The sequence below is a fragment of the Euprymna scolopes genome, chromosome 23 (genome assembly GCF_053919585.1).
Source record: "Euprymna scolopes isolate OS-2025 chromosome 23, ASM5391958v1, whole genome shotgun sequence".
NCBI classification, from domain to species: Eukaryota; Metazoa; Mollusca; class Cephalopoda; order Sepiida; family Sepiolidae; genus Euprymna; species Euprymna scolopes.
Genome location: NC_136504.1, coordinates 67,747,082 through 67,773,581, shown reverse-complemented (window position 1 = coordinate 67,773,581; position 26,500 = coordinate 67,747,082). Strand labels below are relative to the sequence as shown.

Below are 26,500 nucleotides of genomic sequence, written 5' to 3'. Positions count from 1 at the left end.
AAACGTTACTGCTGATATTTTGGCATAAAATACAAACCATTTTATGAAAAATAGCAAAATATTGCTATAAAGCAAGCAAAAAATATTGCTGTTTGGAAGAAGCCGCTAACTTTGTAGACTTGTATATGATCCTGTTTATCGGCTGTTTTTTACTTGTGGGTTATTTCATTTCAGCCTCCAGATAATATCGGGTCATCAGAAGAGAATATGCATCATTTTGGGGCCATTATGCGGAAGCATTTTATGATAGTCACACAAATTCATCATTATCCTATCATTTGATTAATAGCCATTAAATAGTCGAGAATTTATTCCTTTAATAATGTAAGCAACTTTTCCAGTAAAAAATTTTCTATTTTATTCTCATAAATTGAATTAAAACCATAGAAAATGAACATATTCTTGATAAATAAAATGCTAAGATGCAATCTTTCTTCTCAATAATTAAATTTTTTTGGTATTATTAGAGCTCTACAATTTGTGCTAATTTTCTTAACAATCATATTCAACTGATTTTAGGTGACTACATAATTAGAAAGTAAAAGAAAGAAGAAAGAAAAACAGTGAAGGGATCACTTTCGCATATAAACTGAACATAAAATACTCATCCATTCCTGGGCCATCAGGCAATAATAATCACCAACTTCTAGACCAGAGAGATAAGAACTGTTCTTTAAAAACGGTTATATATATATATATATATATATATATATATTATAAAATCAAGAAGTACAAATGAAGTTTACAAGCCGAAAACTCTTAACTTAAAGAGAATATAAATATTAATATTTATATAGTAATCCCAACCCCCCCCAAAAAGCTCAACACAATCAAAATAGGAAAAAGAGCTTGTCATAAAAAACACAGACTGTAAATTATAATTTACAAGAATTTATTATTTGACAGAATACTCAAAAAGTTGTGCATTTGATAGGACATAATTAATTGGTTTCAGAAACATATGCGCATTGTAAACTTTGTTGATGTTGAATTTTTTAAACATATATACTTAATAATTAATATGTCGTAATTTTGTATCTTTTGAAAATATATTTTATAAATATATATATATATATATATATATATAATCATCTGAAATGATAGGGTTTTTATTTGCTTCAATTGCATCATCTCTATAAAGTGATTTTCCATTCAAATTTAACTTATAGTGGAGTATATTTGAATGTTAATAGTTCTTTTTTAATTAAACAAAACAAAGATAAAAATCAGTTTATATGATTCATTTACAGCCGGACCCTATCCAAGAAATGTTACGTAAATTCATGGGAGATGATGAGGCTGATCACCGGCAGACAATGAGTGCAGATTCTGTATCACAAGATCTTGATGGACTTCGTAAACTTGTGGTAAGTCGGAGACCTCTCACTAAATAACATAGTTTGTTATTTTTAATATTTGCCCATTAAATAGCATATCTATACTTCTGTAAAAATGTAGTCGAAGTAATAACTTTGATACATTTTTTAATGGATTTCTTTATTATGCTTTCTTAGTCATCTCTTTTAATCCTTAAAATCATAATTTAGTCTTTTAATCCTTAAAATCATAATTTAGTCTGATCAAGTTATTTTCCTTGACAATTCTTAAAAATGGACGTCCAACTCATTTAATTGGCAAATTCAAAAAAGAAAAAAAAAACAACTACTTGTCTGTTTTCAGTAGAATTTGAAATATTACTTTCTTTTGCATATCAGATCTGCATAACAGAAGATTTCTTTTTGTAAATATTGTTTGATAAAACATTGAAAATAATAATAATTTTATAACCATCTCTATTGATAAAGTTAGGTAATTAACTGATCATTATGAATTTTAAAATACAGTTAGTTATTTTAGACCAGTTTTGAAAAATCTCAATGTTAAATGAATTTTGTTTAATCCCAACAAATTTGGCCTATATCATTTGTTAAAATTAGTTTTGTTTTTCACAATCATATTGAAGCATAAAGTATTTTTAAAATACAATAGATTTAATTTCTTTACATCTTAAAAGAAAGAATTATCTCCCTTAATCTGATTAATTGTAAAGTCAGATTCCTGTATTTACTTTAAACATTAATGTCAAAATAAGGGAGTCAATTTTGTTTTGCTATAAACAATCTCTACAGTACAGTACTTTATAATTAGATAGTGAAAGTAGGTTCAGACAGTGTTTTATATATATATATATATATATATATTGTTTTGCATATCAGGCCTCTATGTAATTACCCAGTAATCCCCACTGAAGATCACTGAACCATTTTGTTTTTTTTTCGGAAAAGATCAGTTAGCATTGGCAGTGAGAGCCTTTTGAGACTTTTTGAAGCGCTCCCTGGTTTTCAACAGGATAATTTTTTACCGAAATCTTTTTGACTCCTTGACATTCTGATTTTTTTAATTAATGAAACATTGACTCAAGAAATCTGAGCACTATTCCGTGGAATTTTAATTGTATAGTATGTAAATAAAACAAGCGCATATTTTAAAATTAGCGTAAACTAAAAGAAAACCTGGCCTGACATAATGATAAAGATGTATCTCATTATATAAAGTTAAGTATGTGCATATGCTTATATATTTCTCTGTACAAGATTCACTTCTAAACTAATCAATCATAGGCAATTTGGAATATAACTGCTAGGCAAAAGGGGTTGTAATGTAGGCTATATTTATTTTAATTTAGTTTTATGCAAAGGTAGTGGAAACCCTTTTTGAAAATTCATATAACTTTGATTTTTGTGAAAATTTAACAAATAATATTTATTAATCAATATATATGCCCTAAATTTCAGTTTCTTTAGAGTATTTTAAAGTATTTTGGGGAATATAATATGGGCACAAACTCCCAGTTGAAAGTTTAAATATTTCAGATTTGCATTAAATTTTATCTATAGTAATTAGATGCCAATTAAGTAAAATTACTTTGAATTTCAGTTTTTTATCTTAAGACCCTATAAGCATAAGCCTTAAATTATAGACATTTTCTCAAATTAAAATAATGTAATCGATTTATAACAAAATTGGAGTAAGGATTCTAACTTTAAATTTATATATTATATCTTGATTTCAATCTTTGTAAGGAAATATAAAAGTGGTGCAAAACTATTTTGTTTGGGAAATTAATAAATGAATTTTACCCATACAGGATGGATATTCTTTTAATATATAAGATGACTGGAAAAAAAAAGGAAAAAAAACCTGTCCTGACAAGATAATATATATTGGTTGCATATGATTAGCAATATCAGCCCTTATTTTTATGTTGTATAACCAATGAAATCCACAAAGCAAATTTTGATCTTTGTTCTTTCTTTTTTTTTTTTTTTTTTAACCAGAAAAATGAATGCTTCCGAGCTGGTGTTGAACTGACTGGTCGACTCCTGATAGCTGCTCAGCAAGGACCAGAAAATGTTGGACATTTCACCCAGCACACTTCACATACACTTCAGGTACGAAAATAGTTTTGGAGGCGTTCTGATAGACACTAATCCATAATTTGGTGAGCAGGTCATGTGATAGATTAGAGAAAATAGTCAGGTTAAATCTTATGTTGCTTCAGACAAGGCATAAAGCTACTTGATGTAAGAAGCAAAATAATATTTCAAAGTCAAAAACTTTCCAAGTGTTAGATGAAATAGATTCTGAGTGAGAAAACGTCAATTCTTTCCTCTTTGTTGGAAATCTCACTCCTCGAATAACAAAATAAGAACAAAATAAGGGACATTTCCGTAATTTAATGATTAAAAATTGAAATTTTTGTTTTCTTGCTTCTGCAAAACTTTTTCACATCTTGTAGGTAATTATTTTTTATATCTGCCACTAAAATGGTTTCATTTTTGTTCTCTACATAGTTATAAAATATGTGAAAAATAAATAAAAAAATACATATGAGTTTTGGCATGATGTTTAGAAGTAATTGAGGCTTTATCCATCTCTTATTGCATAAAAACGGTGATGTTTTAATTATGTAAATTGCCCTTAATATTGTGAATAGGGATGTGAATCCATGCTATAACTCGTGGTTATTTGATTTGTAGATCATCGTTGTGCTTGTGTGACTTGTGGTTTGTCGTCTAACTTGTGGCTCATTGTTGCATAATTTATGACTGTGTGACTTGTGGCTGCATGACTTATGATTCTTATGTGCAACTTGTGACACAGTGTAACATTTGGATTATGAGTGAGACATGTGGCTTGTGGGAGTAATTTGTCTCTAATGGACAACACCTTTTATTATCTATCTATATTCTATTAAACCTCTGTGAACCTGGCATGTTTGTCTCCATGCACACTGGATGACATAATTCACTAAAACAGAGTTGGAAGAGACCAAGCAAATCATTTAACAAGTCAAAGAGATGATGTCATCCACTAAAACGAGTTGAAAAAATCAGGAACAGATCCTTTATATAAACTTGTAAATGTTGAAGTAACAAAAGGATGACATCATCCATTAAAATAGAAAATATAGATGATCCTTGGCCCAAAGGTCTTCTTTGTGGACAGTGACTGTATATACTAGACAAGTTGTTTAGATCTAAAGTGTCTAATATGCTGCTAACATACTGTCTTGCTTGTTACTGGGTACACTTCATGGTTATTATCAGTAAACATATATATATATATATATATATATATTTATAAAAGTGAACCTGTCTGTCTGTCTGTCTGTGTACATTTCCCTACGCAATAACTCTGTCAATTTTTAGTCTATAGACTCAAAATTTGAAATACCGGGTACTGAGATTTGGGAAAATCGATGTGACGGGTGTCAGCCAGAAATTTGGCTGTTAAGGGGTCAAATTTCAACGATTTGACCTTTAAGAACTCTACCAAACTCCTCCGACAATTTTGGGTCTAGACACTTGAAATTTTAGATGTAGGTTCCTTGAACCTGGATCTAATTTAATAAAGTGATTTGAGCCCGAAACTATAAATTTTAAGGGGTCATAATAGGGGTCAAATTAAAAAAAAATTACTCTTTTTTTTTTTTTTTGCTCAGCATACACCTCCAAACACCCGGGCAACGCCGGGCTGAAATGCTAGTATATATATATATATATATATATATATATATATATATATATATATATATATATATATACACTTAACACTTAAAATGGGTCTTCCAGTTAACTCTAATAGTGAACAGAAGAAATTGCAAAGAACTGCTGCAAAATTCTACGGGCTTAAAACAAATCACACCCTATGTTTAACCTGGAACTTGAGAATTTTGAAAATATGATGATTGATTTGGTCAAAAATATAAAATTTAAGAATAACAGACACGCACCTAACAGTACTACTAGGAAAATAAATAATTTTGCTACAAAAGTCAAGAAAAGTTTGCATATATTTGTTCTAGTCGATAAAACAAAACACTATTATAAACTAAAATATTGCAATTACAAGAAATTCATATACAAAGAATTAAACAAATCCTATAAACGTGCCCCTGAAAATAAATTAGATGAAATCAACTTAGAAGCTAAAAACTTGCTTAACCTTATGAATATCCATAAACATACAGAAATTGTCACTCCTGACACTCCCAGATTTACATTGAAGGACCACAAACAAAACTTCCATGAGAACCCTTCCATTAGACTAATTTGTCCATCCAGTTCGGATATCGGTCTAGTAAGTAAAAAAATCTTAGATAGAATCATACCTTCCATTAGAGATAAAGTTAAATTCCCACTGTCGGAATGCACTGACTCAGTTATAAATTGGTTTTTAAAACTTAAAGATAAACGACGACTAAACTTTATCACTTTTGATATAAATAATTACTATCACTCAATCTCCCCAATACTATTAAATAAGGCACCAATATTTGCAAAAAAGCATTCGGACATAACGGATTTAGAAATTAAATTAATCTTATTAGCAAAGCGATCCCTAATAAGCTTTGATAGTAAATTTTGGACAAGGAAAGATACCCCTAATGACTTCAACATAATAATGGGATCTTCCGATAGTGTCCAAGTAACTGACTTAGTGGGGCTTTATCTATTAAAAGAAATTAGTATAGAATTCAACAACCTACAAAGAGGGCTTTACAGGGATGACGCATTATTCATTACCCCCATGAGACCAAGACAATACAATGACACTATTAAAAAACTACACAAATTTTTCAAAAACTTTGGACTAACAATTGAAATCGACCTAAATAAAAAAACATCCAATTTTTTAGATGTATCTTTTAATCTATGTTATGAATCTTACACCTCGTACCATAAACCAAATCTAAACCTACTTTATGTACATAAACAATCTAATCATCCAAAGTCAATAATCAAGTCAATAGTTCCTTCTATCTCCAAAAGAATATCTAATCTATCAGTGGACAAAAAAGCCTTTGACTAGGTATCGACTTTCTACAACAATGCCCTAAGGAATTTAGGGTATAAAGAACGCATAGAATATAACAAAAAAAAAAATTTAGTGAGAAAACTAAATATCATAATATGATAATAAAAACTAACAACAACAAGATAAGCCAAAATGTTCCTAACAATATCAATCTCCTCACTAAGGATACAACCCCCTACCAAAAACAATTTAATAAGAATAAAAATGTAAGACATAAAAAGACCATCTGGTTCAATCCTCCTTTCAACTCCAATATAAAATCTAACGTACCAAAAGAATTCTTCAGAATAGTGGAAAAATCCTTTAAATACCCGCATAAGTATAGTACTATATTAAACAAAAACTCTATAAAAATTTCATACTCTACAATGCCTAATCTAGCACAGAAAATAATTTCAACAAATAACAGGAAAATTAAACAAGCGCAGGTCATCCCGGTTGCTCTAATACCTAGTAACAAATGTAACTGTCAAAATAAAAGTGAATGCCCTCTCAATAACGATTGCATACACAAGGATGTTGTATACGCTTGTACAATCACGCAATTATCAAAACATGCAAACAACCAATCAAATGAGGGAAATAATGAATATAATCGAAGTACTTAGGACGCAAGGATATTTGGGCAAAAATATGGTCTAGGTTCTAATAATAACAACATAAACAATAACAACTAGGTTAATGGATCCAATAATATAATTCTCAGTAAAAACAAGAATAGGATTAACCAGCACCTGTGTTATACATCTTCAGACCCCCTCTCAATTCACCCCCCCCCCCATATAAGACTCAATAGCACTGGGATAGATGAACAAATAAACAATAATAAAACAAGGAAAACATTGACTGATATAGGTGCATCGTCGAACTTAATAAAAGTAAGAATTTCAAACCACTTACATTCTTTCAGAAATGAAAGATCTGAAAACAATGATAATAATAGCACATCCTTAACTAAATTAATCAAGAGCCTAGAAGACAAGAAAATCCCATATTCGATTAAATGGAGTATAAATCTAGATCATCTGCCCCAGGAGACAAATTTTGCAATCTTTGTATATCCGGAACAGTTAAGATTATCACCTTCAATAAGCCCATAATAAATACTAAGAATGAACTAGTGTCCAGATGTAAACACAAGAAAAAATTTAAATACAGGCAACTTAAAATAAAATAACATACACTCTGTATACATGTAAATGGGTAAAAAGATAATACTAAACACATATCAACTTTGACTAAAACCCAAGCTAAAACTTTGCAAATTAAAAAATGTTTTTTAAAAATAGGTTCCCAAGCATCTCTTCTAACCTATATAATAACTTATTGCTGATTTACATGTTAAGTAGAAGCTCACCATATGAACATTAACATACCATACTTCAATTTCTTAGACATAATTTGCACTCTGAGATAACATTTAAAAAAATATGTACCTTCTCAATTAAGGAGTTTATAAGTCGTCCCTATTTACTAACCACAAAAAAAGAGTAAACATTCCCCATTGCATATGAATATGAACGTACAATACTCAATAATGTGTCCTCCCTGTTGGTACTAAAGTAACTCAATTCTATAGCCTTAGTTACACAACCGTACTCTCTTATCTTATTTTCTTAATGTTAATGAGCAATATAGTTAATAATTTGTTTTTGTTTTTTTGTTATAATTGAAGTCTTGTTACCTACACTGAATATTATAATCAATAGTATGGCTATTGATATATCTTTTTTATATCTAAATATATACTTTTTATGTATGAATATGTATGTGTGAGTGTGTATGTATATATATATTATGTGTATGCATGCATTTATGTATATATATATATATATATATATGTGTGTGTGTGTATATATTTAGACATGTGTATAAAACTTTTTTCCAGTTAAATATTATTATTCTTACCGATTTTTGGATACTTTTCAGTTAGATATTATTATTTTTATTTAACAGTATTACCGTTAGGATTATAAAAACAAAATAACACATTCTTTTAATACGCTTAGCCTTAGTTTTTCTAATTACTCACAAACATTATTATACTGTAAACCTTCAGATTAATTCTTCCATTTAAAGGACATTATCAATGCGTATAAAATTAAAAACAATAGCACCTTATGCATTAAATGATATTATTTGAGATGACTGGATTAATTCGATTTAAACAAATTAAAGAAACTAAGATGAATTTCGTTAAATTGATTTAAAGGCTGATGTTTAGTTTGAAAAACGTATTATTCTAAATGCGTTTTTTTCCTCTCCTTTTATTTTCTCTGTTTCCTTTTTTTCCCCCTTTTTCCTCCCCTTTCTATATCTACACAACGTAGCATGCTTAAGTGACCAGTCAAACTTTTTTATGGGTCTTTTGAACTTTGCCTAAACTTTCTGCTATGTGTATATATATATATATATATATATATATATATATATATATATATATATATAATGAAAACAGGTGATGAGATCTAATCACCAGATTTTTTTTTTTTTTAATCAATTTTTATTGAAATTTTTATTAACAATGGGATTTTTTCAAATAGTTTATTAATGGAAGTGTAATTACTAAGTGAAACCCTATAAAATAGCTACTATTCCAGAGAAGACACTAAATAAAAAAATTTAATTGTAAAGTGACATTGTGGACACCATGTATATTTATTTGAAAATGAACTTTATATTTTCCAAACTTGCCAAAATCCATTATGACCTCATCCATTTTCAAGTAAATACTTCCTTCTACAAATGAGATAATGTCAAAGTTAAGAAATTATATATTTAATCTATAAAAAAAATTATGTAAAGGGCAGTTGTCTGTGTGTATGTTTCACTAAAAGTCAAAAACTACAAAACAAAGATCCATAAAGTTGGTATATTTTTATCAATATCTAAAATTTAGAAAAAAAATTATTTATACTTTGACCCTAAACTGGCACAAATTTGGCCAAGAGGTGGTCTTTTTTCTAACCACTTACTAAAGGAAAGTAATTCTGATTTTTTTTTTTTTTTTTCAAAGATTTTTTTTCTCTTATGCTCATTCCTTGAATTGTCTGTGTATCTGTGCATGTCCCGAAAGAGGAATGGGCAGGGAGGGGTAAAAGATATGTTTTGATAGAAGTATGTTACATTTTTTCCCAAGGCAATGCTGGTTAGATCTACTAATAATATATGTATAACGACAACAAGTTACAGATATTTAGCATAATACTAAAACTCTGGCATTCTTGCTTTCAGATTGTGGAAAGACAGATGAGACAAGAAGTGTTAGGAAGAAGGGAATAATGTAAATGATTAAATGACATAAATAAAGAAGAAAGACAATTTAAAAAAAACAAACGTGTTACCACATACTGACAAAGAAAAGAGTCTATCGGACATGTGTATGCAGTGTGATGTATGAAAGTAAATCCTAGCTAGTGAGGATTGAGGATATGAGTTGCATGAAAAGAAATTTTGAGATTAATATGATGAGAATGTAAGTCTAAGCCAGGCTTAGATATGGTAACGTCCAAAAAAGATTAAATCCATATAGTATAGGGAGATGTGTGCAGAACAAGAGACTACAATGGTATGACCAAGTTGAAAGAATGAATCAGAGTTCTTGGGTTAGATATGTAACAGTTGAGGTAGCAGGACCAGTTGGCAGAGGAAATGATAAGAATGGAATTGACAGTGGAATAAATAAAAACCTGGCAGAGATAAGTTTATTTGGAAATCAATTTCTACAAATTCCAGTATATGACAGCATGTAAAGTGGATGTTAAATCGAATATGATGATTGTTTTGCTTGAATATGTTGAGATTTTCGCTATTGATTTTGTTCCAGTTGCTTCAATAATTTATACTATTGAACTTGCTTAGCCATTTACCTGTTTTTTTTTGTTTTTTTTTAAATCTATTTATGTAATGTACATAGTATCAATGGCTCACAAGTTATCCTGTACATTTTATTCTTTTTTAAAAATATTTGTTAAAACAAATCCATGTAGTTGAATTAATTACTTGTCTTAAATGCTGAATATATTTGAGTGAACCGAATCACTTACAATGTATGAAGTCTTTATTTTTATTTATATATAGAACTTTTATTTTTCAGTTGTGGTTCTGTCGTGTGGCTTTACTGTTCAAACTCCGCCTATATTCTGTGGCCCATTCAGAACTCCAAGGCTTTAAGAATCTCGACACTCCTGATGTTTATTATGAATACCACCCAAATCTCTATCCTGGTCGCAAAGGTAATATTTTATTTCATCCAACAAACAGAAATGTCCACCTTAATACTGGACACATTTAATTATAATCCAAAATAACAAGCCCTCTACCTCCGCTCTGAGTGTTGGTTTCCTATATATGGGTATTTAAGGAGTCGGTTTGTTATATTTCTACTGAAAAAAATTTTACAAGAAACACTAATGTATAAAAATATGATATATCTTTATTGTTTGGTGGAATTGATGGAAGTTGATCTCTCAAACTTTATCGTAGTTTTAACTAGTTTATATAAGACTAGTGGAGTGGGGATGGGCCAGTCATAAAATATGTTTAAATATCTTTTAATTCACGCAGATTTTGTATTTATTATTACAGAGCTAATTCTCTATTGAATATTATAATCTACCTAATTTACCCTAACCTAGTTTAAGAGTTTATTAGTTAAACATTTACAGACAAACAAACACACATACATACATCTACTGTTTTATTTATATATTTGTGGACATCCACACATCCATCTGTAACCACTTGCTCTGGGATTTTACTTTGGCTGTCAATGTAGCCAGGCCATTAGTGACAGATATATTCTTCCCTGCAGATAATCTTTGCAGATGTTTTTTCATCAATCATCAGATTTTATTTTCTGAAAAGTTTTTTTGCTTTACTTATATTCACCCCCCAAACAATGAACATATCTACTAAAACTTAAGGGGATACTGTGTATTAGGGGTTAGATTTATAGGAGCATCCTAAATAGAGAGCTGTGCAACAAGATGTTTATTCACATTATATTTAAATGTTTGCATGTTGTTGGAGAAGCAGAAAGGGAGTTCCAAAGGCAAGCAGTTGAAGGAAAAAACACTATTAGAGTAGAAAGATTTTCATATTTGGAAGTCCCTACAATGAAGTGGGTGAGATTTCTCTGATCGTGGGGTTGGTCAGAGAGATATTAACATTGAGGTGGTACAAATGTAGCAAGTTTGTCATAACACATTCCATTGAAGTATTTGTAAAACAAGTACAGGGATACAACATTGCGGTGATGGGACAGGAGTTGGAGCTTGGTAGACAGTGTAAGGCCTATTAGGTTAGAAGGTTGTTTTTGAACTTTGTCAAAAAATGAGGGAGATTAGTAGTTGGTGCACCAGCCCAGATGTGGCAACAATACTCCATGCAGGAGCAAATGATGATTTTGTATAAGATATTGGCAGGTATGATAAGTTTTCTAGCCTGGTACAGAGAGCCCACCTCCTTTGCAGCAGATTTGGTAGTGTTTACATGCTAATCAGTATTGTTTTGTTTCCTCCAGCCAAGTGTGTGTCTGTGTCAAATAGTTTTAATTCCTACCAGTTGCTATTTCCTGTACATCAAACCCTATATTCAACAAGTTTTCGAACACTAATATGGCTAAATTACTGTTGAGGATTGAGGGCACCACTACAAAATATTTCATAGACTTTTGTTGTAGTTTAGTCAAAGAAATCTGAATTTGTAGAAGTAACTCTTCTCTTGTACAAATTCAACTTCCTCTCACTATTTAACTTATTAATCAAGTCCTAAAACAACAGATGGTTCCTTTCTTTGAGACACATATTTGCAAGGTGTACAAATACAATTTTTCTTTGTGGTTTCTTTTTTTTTATTCATGACTCTGTGGATTAAAGTAACTATTTATTTAAAGAGAGTGTCAACAAATCAATTAAAAAGAAGTAATATATTGTCAAAAATAAATTTCAATATTTACTACATATACGTGTGTGTGTGTGAGAGAGAGAGACCACGGAACAATCTTTACTAAATTACTCTGTCAATTGTTGATCTACAGACTTGAAACTTAATATATAGGTGATTTGGACCTGTGGAACGAATTTGATTTGGTTTTTAACAAGTAAAAATAGTTGCTAAAGAATTAAAATTGAAAAATTGGAACTTGGCCGGTCTAAGTTGACTAAATGCACATCGTCTACGCATACACAAATATGCATTTATTACAATAGAAAAATGTGAACATGAAAAGTAATATGGTTAAGATTAAGCTTAGAAAAATAAAAGGACTAGTTATTAAAACTGGAAAAGAAAAAGATATTCTAGTAAAAAATATAATAAATTTATAACTTCAAATATTGCAGCATTAAGAATATTTTTAAAAAATTCAATATAACATCATATATAAATTCTAAATGCTGCAATATTTTAAGTTATAAATTTATTATATTTTTTACTAGAATATCTTGTCTTTTTTTTCCCAGTTTTAACAACTAGTCCTTTTACTTATCTTAATAATATTATTTTTGATGCTCGCATTTTTCTATGTAATCCATGACTTTCCAGGCTTTGCTTTGAAATAATATTTTCTTTTGTGTGTTCAATACCATATGCATTGTCAACAATCCATAAAACAATTATTACCAACTTCTTAAATGGACTAAATAAAATAATCAAATAAAAGACGTAATTAAGTAAATAAATAGAAAGAAGGGACAAAAAAAGAAAGAAACAGAATTAACGGGTAACATCGTAAGCAAAATATTATTAGCCCTACCACAGCAAAGAGCATAACTTTTGTTAACTCTCTCTATATAACCCAAATAAGATGGCATGCGAGCGACATTCACGCTATAATTTATGAAGGTGTCGATGATGAAAAATTCTTGGCTGAGAATATCCTTCACCAGACAATTTGTGCCCTTTTAATCTCTGAAAGCTGCTGCTTTAGAGGCATTTTCAATTAAATATACTATTATAGCACTAATAGGAATCAAATATTACCTGGAAAAATAAGAAATATGAAGATAAATCATTTTGAATATATTGGAATAAATTTAGTATGAAACTTAGCTAAAACTCTTGAGAGAGGCTTTAAAACAAATAAATACAACCTACTGTTAAATATTGTACATTTGCTCTCAACTGTTCACTGTACAATTTTTAACCTTTAAATATGTAGGTTGAAATTTTTATCTGAATTTTTTAGAGATGCTCCATAATTTTGGCCATGACTATGTATGTATGTATGTATATATATATGTCACTAAAATAGAGGGCAACATAATATAGGTTAGTGTAAAGGTAAGGGACCTTACTGCAATCTCTGTAGTCAAAATTTTGAATCTTACTAGAGTCAGCTACGCTGATGAACCACAGTAATTATGAAATATGTCTGCAGTTAATTATTATGTATATGTGTGTGTGTATTAACATTTAGAAAAGGTTCTTTTGAAAGAATTTAAAACTTTGAAAACCACCTATAAGATGCAAATATTTTTAAAAATTTTGATTTTTATCTTTTTAATTTTGAATGAATGTTTCACACAACAAAATTAAAGGAATTAATTACCTTTATTTTTTTAATTAGTAAAAATTCTTTGTGGTGTTATTGAAACATCTGTCCAATGTTGCTTGAATCTTGTCTTCGATTGAGCGATTCCATCTTTTAAAAAAGGTATGGCAGGTGAATTTATATATATATATATATATATATATTCCTATAAATTTGGGGCTTTTTGTGTATTGATATTCATATTAAAAATCCTTGACATATCTAAGCCCTTTGATAGGGTATGGCATTAATGTTTACTTCACAAGATCTCTAGCTATGGTATAGCTGGAAATGTCTTCTCAATTATTAAATCATTTCTTTCTGACAAGTTCATAAGAGTAGTAGTTGATTGGCAAAAATCAGAAGCTCACAGTATTAATTCTGGAGTCTCTCAGGGGTCCATCCTGGGCCCAACTCTTTTCCTGGTCTACATTAATGATCTTCCAAATCACATCCTTACATCATTTGTAGACATTTATGCTGATGACACTACCATCTATGTTAGCACATCTAAGTCAGTAAACGATCAAGTTCTCTCTGATTCTATCTCCTCTGATCTTGAGCACGTAGTACAATGGGGAAAGGAGTGACTGGTTACTTTTAATGCATTTAAAACCAAGCTTTTCTCTTTACATCATCAACATTCTGATCCATATCTGGCATCAATTAAAATGAATGGCTCTCGTCTTCAGGAGGCCTCAAGTTTTGACAAGCTTCTGGGCTTGACTGTTACTCCTGATCTTAAATGGAGCAGGTACATCAAATCCGTTGCCAAGGCCACTGGAAAAATGGTGGGTTCCTTCTATCGATCCAGTAGATATCTCGCTGCTGATGTAATTCTCTATCTATATAAGAGCCAGGTACGTCCAAGGATGGAGTACTGTTGCCACATCTGCTGCTAGAAAGGACTTGTCCTGCCTTGATAGTTTAAAATAGACTTCGTAGTCTCGTAGGAGGTATCCTTTTCTCTTCCCTGCAACTTCTATCTCACAAAAGAGATGTTGCGAGTTTGTCTCTGCTGTATCGTTATTTTCATGGAAAGTGTTCGACTGAGCTTAAATCTATGGTCCCCCCTCGCCAAACTTTCACAAGAAACACTTGTCTAGCAGAAAACACTATCAATAATTCCCCCCACTCATTATCTGTGCCTAAGCCTAAACGTAGATTCCATCAACAAAGCTTCTTAGAACTGCACGCCTGTGGAATTATCTTGTTTTCCTGCTTTCCAGCTGACTACTATATGGTTGTCTTCAAGTCTAACATAAACAAGTTCTTGATGAGCCATCCCACTTGTTAACAAATTTACCGAATTTCCATTACTATTGTCCAATTTCTACTGTATACTCTTTAACCCTTATCCTCGAGTGGCCTCTTGGCCTTGATAAGTGGTGATGCCTATGTAAAAAAAAAAAAAGATCTAGCTTATTTGCATATACTTTCAAACATTAACTTTAATTCCCTCATAGTTTTTTCAGTTTCCTTATGGGATGATCATCTTTAGTTAACTATTATGTGTAATTATATTCATGCAGATATTCTACATGATTTATACTTGCGTAATATTTGTGTAAAATGGTTATAGTAAGCACAAACCTCTTCCTATATATATTTATGTATGCGTATATTTGTTTAAAAAATTTTACCTCCAAACTCCTGTCAGTTTTTGGTCTACAGACATGAAACTTCATATATAGGGTATTCGAACCCATGCAAAACTTTATATTTGAGTTTTAGCCGGGAAAAACCGGTGCAAAAGTAAGAAAATGAAAAAATGGAATTTGCCAGGTGAAGGTCGAACGCTAGCATTACAAATATGCATGTGTAATGTAATAGTTATTGGTTCATGTTTTAATTTTTAACCTTGCAGCAAACATGTCTTCATAGCTCAGGCATTAATGTCAAAAGAAAAAGTAAATTGTAAGATAACATTTTGTGCTTCGATTCTTGGTGGTGCATAATTCATTTTTTAAAAACTTTTTAAATCACTACTATATATTGGGTCCAATATAATATAATAATTAATATGAAATCTGCATTAATCAAAATATCATATTTAAGCGACCATGCAATTCTGGGTGGTCTGCTTGTGTGTGTATATATATATATATATATATATATATATATATATATATATATATATATATATATATGGGCGTGACTCAGAGGCTAAGGAATGAGGGTGGAGAGTTATGTTTTGGTTTTGATTCTAGCTGATGGTGATGGAACCCAAGTCATATATATTTTTTTAGTTTTGATCTCACTACTATATATTAGGTTCGATATAATAATCGATAGAGAATTATCTCTATAATAATCAATTAAAAAATATTTAAGTGTATTTTATGACTGGATAATACCGAGCGACCTGCTAGTACTAGATGAAAGTTTGACGCAATTACTTTTTATCATACTTTTTCATTCCTATACCAAAACTAGGAAAGGATGCATTTGACCCCACTAATTATTGCCCCATAGCTCTAACAAGCTGCGTGAGTAAGACCATGGAGAGAATGGTAAACACCAGATTAATTTGGTTTCTGGAAATAAATAAAATAGCTAATTTTCAATGTGGCTTCCAAAAACAACAGACCATTTAATTCGATTAGAAACTTTCATGAGAAATTCATTTATACAAAAAAAGCATATGATTGCTATTTTCTTTGATCTTGAAAAGGCGTATGATACCACATGGAGGTACGGCATCATGAAAGATCTCAAAGAAGCTGGAATGAACAACTTCATCAACAATAGACTATTCAATGTTCGTGTAGGAACATGCCTCTCAGACATCAAGGAACAGGAAACGGGAGTACCAGAGGGAAGTATTTTGTTGGTAACATTATTCAACCTAAAAATCAACAATATTGTTGGATGTATAAACCAAGGCGTGGATTGCTCTCTATATGTCGATGATTTTTTAATTGCATACAGCTCTAGATATATCCATCTAATTGAGCGTCAACTTCAACAATGCATTGACAAAATAAAAAAATGGACAACTAAGAATGGCTTCAAATTTTCCATTAACAAAACAAAATGTATGCACTTTTGTCAACTAAGAAAACTGCACCCAGATCCTCTTTTAAAACTAGATGATATCCCGATTCGTGTTGTAAATGGACATAAATTCTTAGGGCTAATATTAGACAAAAGACTTACATTCATCCCTCACATCAAACACCTTAAAAATAAATGTAACCAAAACTCTCCAGCTAATGTGGGTCATTGTCCACACAGATTGGGGAGTGGATAGACAAACCCTATTAAAGTTATATAGATCACTAGTGCAATCAAAAGTAGATTATGGCAGCTTCATTTACGGTGCCACCAGAAAGTCTTACATAAAGATATTGGACACGATTCAACATCAGGGCCTCAGGCTTGTGCTGGAAGCCTTCCAAACTTCCCCCATCGATAGTCTCTATGCACCATTATCAATTTGACGCAACAAATTAGCTTTGCAATACTTGACCAAAATTCTCTCTTGCCCAGACAATCCTGCTTACGACTGCATTGCAAACTCACTAGATTACTCACTCTATGATATGAAAAAATCACAACCAACAAATCCAGCCCGTAACTGTACCTTCAATCCAAATTACCAAAACCTATATGACCAAAAAGAAAAAGCTATAAAACCTTTTAGTCTCCATACAAAACCACTAGTAGAAGATGCAGGTATCACAATCACCAACATCCATGATGTCAACCACCCTGAAATTATCTTTGAATTTAAATAACCTCCCAAAAAGCCAAACCTATCTGCTAACCTGTCAAGAAAAATTCCTTATCATTCAGGAAAATACCCAAACCATCAGTACATATACACAAATGGCTCGAAAGACAACAACAGAACCGGATGCGGAGTCGTATCCACTAACATTACCTTACAGAAGTGACTACCAGACCATGCTTCAATTTTTAGTGTCAAAGCCACAGCTTTAGATATGGCACTAGACCTCATTACTGACCTCACCCACAACAAATTTATAATTTTTTCAGACTCCCTATCGGTACTTGAATCCTTAAAGAATAAAATCTTAAATAACTTGCTACTCATTAACTATTACAAAAAATACACACTCTTTCACAAAACAAAAATATCAAATTCTGCTGGATCCCCAGTCATTTTGGAATTCAGGGTAATGAAAAAACCGATATAGCTGTAAAAAATGCATTAAAACTCAATAAAAGCAATATAAAAATTCCACACTCTGACTACAAACATAAATAAATAATTTCATTATGAAGAAATGGCAAGACAAAAACTGTCCAAATAACAAACTTTTCAAGATCAAAACCACAATAGGAGAACGATTACCAGATGCCAGAAAATCACTTAGAGAGGAAGTGATTTTGCCCCGTATTCACATAGGACACACGCACATTACCTACTCCTTCTTGCTAAAAAAAGAAAACCCTCCAGAATGTTTTGCATGTAAAACACTTTTTGGATTGTGGCGATCTTGTGCATATCCGGCAAAATTATTACAAAGTCAACAATATGGAAGAACTATTTAAAAAAATAAATTCCAACAAAATACTAACATTTCTGAAAAAAGTAAATTTATATAAAAAAATATAACTTTAATTCAATCCAACTCTACCCCCACCAATCCGGGGGTGGGGGGAGCAAGTACATCAAAGGCTGAATTGACTTACTGAATAAATTAAAATATTTAATCCACACACACAAAAAAAATGAAACTCTGCATTAAATAACAAAAAAAAAAAAAAAGGTTGATATGCCGTAAAATCAAACCAAACCAAACCAAACCAAACCAATCATACTTTTTATTGTTTTTTTTTTTTTTATTTTTTTTTTTACATAAATTCCAGAAATAAAAAAAACTTCTTTTTTCTAGGTTCTATGGTGCCATTTGGATTGCGTCTACTGGATGCACAGCTTCCCTATTATCTTGGACACAACAAAGATGCCTTGGATAAACTGTATTATATTCTATCTGTTGTACAACAGGTAAATGGATCTAATTTTATTCTCAAGTTTTCTTGCGTTTTTTTAGTGTTGGGATGATTCCTAAATTTTTTCCGATTCCAAGAAAATATTGATTAACAATTCCGATACCTGTAGAATTGTTGTTTTGAAATATACCATTATATAATCGAAAGTTTTTGTGCAGCGAAAAAATTTGGTACAGCGAAAAAGTGGAAATACAATTAAGGGAATTTTGAAAACGATTTGATTTTTTTCGTAAAAGTTCTTTCATTGAAGATAAAAGTCAAAACAAATATTTTAACCATGAATTAAACATGCACCATGAAATTTATAACAATTAATTTCAGGAGTTATTTTATATATTAAAGTCATGATTGATTCAACAAAAATACAATAACATCAAATTTCAAGGGGAATAACATGTTTTGTTTTATCTTTTGATATTCATTTTTTTGTTTTATTTTCTCTTTATCTTCGATAACTCTTTAAAATTTAACATTTTTGTAGCTTCAAACACTAACTGATTTTTATTCCACTTTCTAGAATATTCTTATTTCTAAATGAAATCTAAAAATAACTAAATCTTTGATTAAATTTTTAGCTTTTTATATTCAATCGTCTGAAATTATTCCTATTTATTTGACTTTTAAAAAAATATTTTTAATAATAATGATGTTATTTTTTAAATCTAAATAAATTGGTTTATTTCTATATAAAATAGTAAGGGTTTGTTTTACTGTACACAAATTCAAAAAAGTTGTCACAAAACAAATATAGAACAAATAAATGTTATCAAAGGCAAGATAAGTTACTTTTCTACCTAACTGGATATGTTTTTAGTGTTTTTAATTAATGTAACATGTTTATTCAGTTCAAAAAACATACAGTGTTTACCGATGTATTGGAAAATTAAAAATAGCACCCGACTCTCTCTTTAACATGGTAAGTTTGGGAAAATGAGTTTTAAATAAAAATATTGTTAAAAACCCGCCGAATATATGTCAGCCTATGTCACGGTGACATATATTGAGTGAGTTTCTAACAGTATTTTGCATAGTTTTTTATTTTTAATTCCTTTTCTCAAACTTACTGTGTCAAAGAGAGAGTCTGGCGTCATTTTTAATTTTCCAATACATTGGTAAACACTATATTTTTGAGCTGAATAAACATGTTACATTAAATAAAAACACTAAAAACATCCAGTTAGGTAGAAAAGTAACTTATCTTACCTTTGATAACATTTTTTTAGAAATTTGTTTTGTGACAACTTTTTCGAATCTATGTGTACAGTAAAACAAATGCAAAAGGAGTTTGTTTTTAAATTATTGATAATTGTGTGAAGTTGAGATAAGTAGGTCCTGCAGACGAGCCTATTTCTGACATTCGGAAAATTTAGGTTAACAACTGGTGAAGCTACCGAAAAGTAACCCATTTGAATGAAGATGTATATAAACAATATTTTTAAAATTAATTTCTTAATTTTACTTAAAAACAAAATGTAAACACATATAAACAAAATATTTTAGAAAATAATTTCTTTATTTTAAATAAAAATTGATTGTAAAGAATTTTTTAAAAATAATTATTGAAAAATATTGCAGTGTTTACATAGCTGGTTCTTTGAGATGATAAGGACGCCTGAAATCTCTCTTCCAAAATGAAAAAAAGCTTTAACGTTTTTACTATTTTAAAGTGCTTTTTTTTAAAGTTTAAAACACAAGTAGTGGCTAGTCGTTAACTTAAAACAAGGGCGCATGACGGAAATTCTTCAGGGTTTAAATGTATTGTAATATTCTTATTGGGGTCGGAAAACGTTTTTCAGCCGCCATATTACTTCCTATTTACTTGCCTCACCCCGAGGGCAGAGTTAGACACAAGGTTGGTTTCTAATGTAGAGAAGCATTTATTACTAAAAAACAAAATGGTGAAATATAAAAGCAAGTTAAGCTACAAGTTTTAAAAAAAAATTGATTTTTTAAATTCCAAGAATTAAAGAAAGAAAAAAGTTCAAAGAAATTTCGAACATTTATTACTATAAAAATAATGAAGAAGTGAAAATAAAGGCAAGATAAGTCAACATAAAAAGGAAAATAGATTTTTTTTAAACAGCAAAGTTTAAATGTTTGTTTGCATAAAGCAGTTCAACAATTTTTTTTTTTTTTTTTTTTTTTTTCAATAAAGAAATATTTTTGTAAATAAAACAATTCGGAGAGGTTAATTTACTTTCTATATCCATCATTCAAAGGGTCAATAATGGTAGAAGCACCGGTGTCACATTTCACGTGACCTAACTGTTTAGATTTTTCAGAACAAGGCTCATCTGCTGGACCTACTTATCTCAGCTGCACCAATTTGACTTTGCTTGTTTTATTTTATTTTTTTTAATATAAAGGTTGACAAGACATTTTTCATTTACTAATGAGATTTTTCATTCATTTACTAATGGAAGAGTGTCGGTAAAAAAAAAAACTTGCCAAAAGATAAGCGCCTTTTTTTAATTTTTTTTTTTTTTCATTATCAGTTGGAAAAACCACTGATATTTAACATGATTTACTCGCAATGAGAGCACTGTAAAATATTTTTTCCCTAAGAGTTAAGTATTCATCAACTTTTTCATGGACTTGATGTAGTTAGGCTGTTTTATACATAAACTTTGCTCACAAATGAAAACAATGTTACTTCGCGACCCCTAAAGTTTCAGTGCAACAGTGCAAACAGATAACTAATCATGGGCCTCAAAGTTTTGAAACAGACAGCGCTTATGTATGTGACGGAATAAGAAAACTCATTAAGATAAATAAAGATTACCTTTAAAATTCTTGTATATCATATTAAATATGTTATGAAAAGTTCTATGACGTTTTGGTATTTCTACACTTTATCATCGAAACTAGAGATGCCATTTTATTTCACACACCTGTCGTTGAAATCCAAGGGAGAAATCAGTATTTTAAACTATGACCAAAGCATGAAATAAATAACAAAATTAAACTTGATAATGATTTTTACGTTTCATTTAAATTCATTTTTTGTTGACCCTTCAAAGTTGCTTTAATTTAAAAAAAAAATGTTTCATTAAAATCACTTATTTGTTTGAAAAACAACAAAAAAACAACAAAAATAAACAACAAAAAAAGCTGTTTTATAAAAATCCAATGTTGCTTTCATTACAAAATTGTTTTATTAAAATTATATTTTCTGACGCAAACTTTTCAATAAATGTTTTTACAATTATATTTTGATAAATTTTTATACAGTAAATGTTTTAGTTTTCAAATGGCGCTTACCCAGTTTAGACAATTATGAATACGTCATTTTCATTTTCTGTTTTTAATAAAAAAAATATATATATATACACGTTTCATGAAAAACTTTCCCGTTTTCATTAATTAAATCAAAACAATTAAGTCCAATTAAAGAATTATGGATATATGTTCTCTTTCACTTTCTTTCTTTATTTTTTTTCATAATTCTTTGCAGAAGTAATTAATGTCTAGTTTAATTATTTTGTTATTTATTTCTAACTTCGGTCATAGTTTAAAATACTGATTTCTCCCTTGGATTTCAATGACAGGTGTGTGTGAAATAAAATGGCGGTTTCAGTTTCGACGATAAAGTGTAAACGTACCAACGTTTTTCTCATAAATTTTTGACAGCATTAATCTCACTTCAAACAGTTCAACTTAAAAATATAAGAGAATTGTAATGAAAAAATTGTAAAGCTAAGGTATTTTGTAACGATGCGATTCCGATTCTCCCCCCCCCCAAAAAAAAATACACGATTCTTACGATTAACGATTCCGATTAATCGTCCCACCACTAGTTTTTTTTTCTTTTTAGCATGTAGACAAATGATATGAAAATCATACAATGGATAAGTAATTGAGAGTCAGAGTTGTGATATAGAAAATCAGTCATCTGTCAATCATATATAATTATTTTATACATATACATTTCAGATGCCAAATATTTTCATAAATTACTATATATACAGGGTGTCCCAATAAAATGTATACACTCTTTAAATTATCTCAACTTGCTACATGAATACGCTATACCACATTCCCAAAAGATGTTTAGGAATATAGAATGGCACTATAGGATGGAGCACTTTCCCACTATCATCATGATAAGAGCATATCCTGATAATCACCTGCGAAACAGATAGTTAGGACGAAGAGGAAGTATTGAGTACTGTCCATGATTTGAGCCCCCTAGATTTTTTTTTTTTTTTTTTGTGAGCAATATGGGGGGGGGCATAATAAACACAGGATTCACACCACAAAACGAGCTACAATGAATGAGTTGAAAGCAACCATTGAAAGAAAATGTGTCAATATACCAATTAAACTGAGTAGGAATGTTTTTGATCCAATCAGTTAGCGTTGTCAGCTGTTCATGAACCACAATGGCCAATAATTTGAACACTTTTGATAATTAGCTGGTTTCTATATTTGTTCACAGTATTTTGATGTATGGAACTTTTCTTTCTTATAATAAATGTTAGTTTTATGGTCATTTAAAGAGAGTATACATTTTATTGGGACATATATTCCAGAAACAGACATTTTGCTGTATCACAACTTTTTAGTGTGACTAGATATGCAAGAGTTTCAGGTTGAGATTGAAACTATTTTTTTAAATTCTATTTGTCTTAAATTGTGAAAACTAAGAACTTAAGACTGATCTGCTAAATCGATCAATTTTTTTTTACACTCATTATCACACTGTGCAACAAGCTATTTACATCTGATATGGAAAAGACATGCTAATAAATAAAATTTAAAAAAAGTTACTAGGGATGTTTTTGGAAGGTTGTGAATTCTTTTTCACTCCAACTCTCTGCCCTCACTATCTCTTTCTCTTTATAATAACAGTTTTTATTGCAAAACATGGCAACGTGCTCATATCCTTATCTTTATCCTGTGCTTATTCTATTAGATTCTAGTTCTTTACTCTTATTTTTAACTGTCTTTAGTCAGATAAGGATGACAAGTTTATCTAACAAGCTATCTAACCCCAGAGGTCACACTATCATTTACTGGGAATTATGCAAAATGTTTTGTTTTCGACAGAATTCCATTTAATAAACTTATGTGCATTCAACATTTGTATCTTACACCATAATAAACTAGTTATGCCTACCTGGTGTTGCCCAGTAGTTTATTATTTGCAATTTGTTTTATTTTGTTGAAATTGTTATTTTTTTTTTTTATTTGAAAATATTTTTTGTTCCAAACAAAGGTAAGTAACTCTGTATTGACGAATACATGACTATAGGATTCTGTTCCCCCTTTTTTTTTTTTTAAGATTGTATCTGTACAAAAATAATGACCTGTCAAAGTATATTATAGAAGAAATTAAATCAAATTGCATTTTATTCTTCTTAGCAGCATGCAATGATCCATCAAAAGAATTAACAAACCGGAATCAAATATTGATTTTGTAGGAAGATATCAATGACAAAAACACAAGAAAATGATGTATTTTACTTTATATATCAGAGGAAAAGTTATCTATTTTTGTATCGGTTATTATAAATAAAGGTTTATAATTCTTAACATATTCTCATTACTGTCCTTATCTGAATTCCATTTCTCTAGATTATTGCAAATGTAGAGGACGGATTGGCAGAAGATGGTACACCAATGGAACTTGGAACAGAAGCTAAAAATGGTAAGTGGAATATGCATTTATGCAGTTGAAAGATAAATAATATTTAAGAACATGAAACAAAGGTAAATGAAGAAAAAATGTTGTTAGCAGTGAAAAGAATAAGTCTCATCATAGTTTTTGTGGATAAAAAGTTTAATTTGTTTTAATTGTGAATGAGTTCAAATGTTTCATAGTTTTGAAATAGAAATAAAAGATCCTATCTTTGGTGACTTTTAGTGAGAGAGATTAAAATCTTGGTTTACAGTAAGATCTTTGTCATTATGGAAATCAGGGTAAAAAATTAACTTGGATTATATATATATATATTGTCTTTTAACTCTTCCATCCAAGTTCTCTTGTTTGCAGACATTGAAGAAAGATTGAAAGATAAAAACAACCTTTCCAAACTGACAACAATCACAAATGTAGGAGCAATATTTTGCAGGAACTTAACTACACATACAGTAGGGACTTCTTTCAGCAACTCCGATCTGATTAGAGAAGGATTAGCTTTTTTTTTACTCTTGTTCTTCATGGTGCAAATTTTATACGAGAAACATTCACTGCAATGATATTCACTTTAATTCCACAGTCCAAGGCAAACAACCTTTACCCCATCAATTTTATAGCCGCCTCCCCAATAATTGAATTCAAAATAAATGTTGGTAATGTTTTAAAATTTGAAAATCCAACATGGTAGATGCATATAAACATTACAATAAGTGTTTTTTTTTTTAATGTCTTTTGTAGATTTTACATATCTCCATTTTCCTTTTTTATTTTCCTAACTCTTTTTTCATCCCATATAATAAACTTCCTAGTAGTTTTTTGAGAAATATCCATTTGTCTCTGAAAAGTTGTTTAATGATCTTTTGCTATTCAACAAAACATATGTAATACATAACATAATGGAAATTCAGGCGACTACATAAAAAAAACTAATAAAAATTTTCAAGTGTGAATTGCATTTTTCGGTTTTTGGAATGATAGCTAATGATATATAGCAGGACTAATATATATATATATATATATATATATATATATATATATATATATATATATATATATATATATATATAGTGTGTGTAGCAGGACAACATGAAAATTCCACAGTGCTTTTTACATCAATCTGTATAATTTATTGTTAATAATAATATTCCTTTTGAAATAATAAATGTGTTAAGAAAAAATACTTTTTCTGTGAAAAAAAATATATATTTGTTAAATAAAATAAATACTTTATTTAAAATTGTAGCACTTTAATTATTTTTAAAACAAATATTCTTGTCTTACTGTAAAATAATTCTTCAAATCAGTAAAATATCATTTTTTGAAATGTATTTATTTAAAATTGTAGCTAAGATGGATGATATAATTTGGGTTTGGAAATGTGTAAAATCAAAAATTTTTTATCTTAGCTATATCAGGTGAATCAGAAATCACTACCTTTGCTGATTGGATGATCTCATTTTTCATTTGTGTGAAAGATAACATACATATAAACATAAGATGGCATACATATATATATATATATATATATATATATATATATATATATATATATATATATATGAGAAGAATATGACTGAGCAACAATGTTTGGGCGCCATTCTATACAACATGTCAACTGAAATAAAAAAGACTGCTCGGCAAATGGAAAAGATATCTAGAAAAATCAGAAAAAAGAATAACTCTGTTGTGTTCAATTTAGACGTGCTTGCATAATGACTTGCTGCCAAAATATACTAATGAATATATATATATATATATATATATATATATATAATATATATATATATATATATATATATATATATATATATATATATATATATATAATATATATATATATATATATCATATATATATATATAATATATATATATATATATATATATATATATATATATATATATATATATATATATATATATATATATATATATATATATATATATAATATATATATATAT

General features: G+C 29.6%; 1 protein-coding gene across 1 annotated transcript in view; it reads left to right on the top strand.

Moving 5' to 3' along the window:
• Nucleotides 1–26,500, top strand: part of LOC145245975 (uncharacterized) — a 92,157-nt gene that overhangs the window by 47,102 nt on the left and 18,555 nt on the right. The window contains exons 6-10 of the mRNA XM_080107764.1: nt 1,251–1,367; nt 3,339–3,452; nt 10,478–10,616; nt 18,781–18,893; nt 24,476–24,548. Of these exons, the coding sequence (XP_079963890.1) occupies nt 1,251–1,367; nt 3,339–3,452; nt 10,478–10,616; nt 18,781–18,893; nt 24,476–24,548 (556 nt within the window). The remainder of the gene's footprint in view (nt 1–1,250; nt 1,368–3,338; nt 3,453–10,477; nt 10,617–18,780; nt 18,894–24,475; nt 24,549–26,500) is intronic.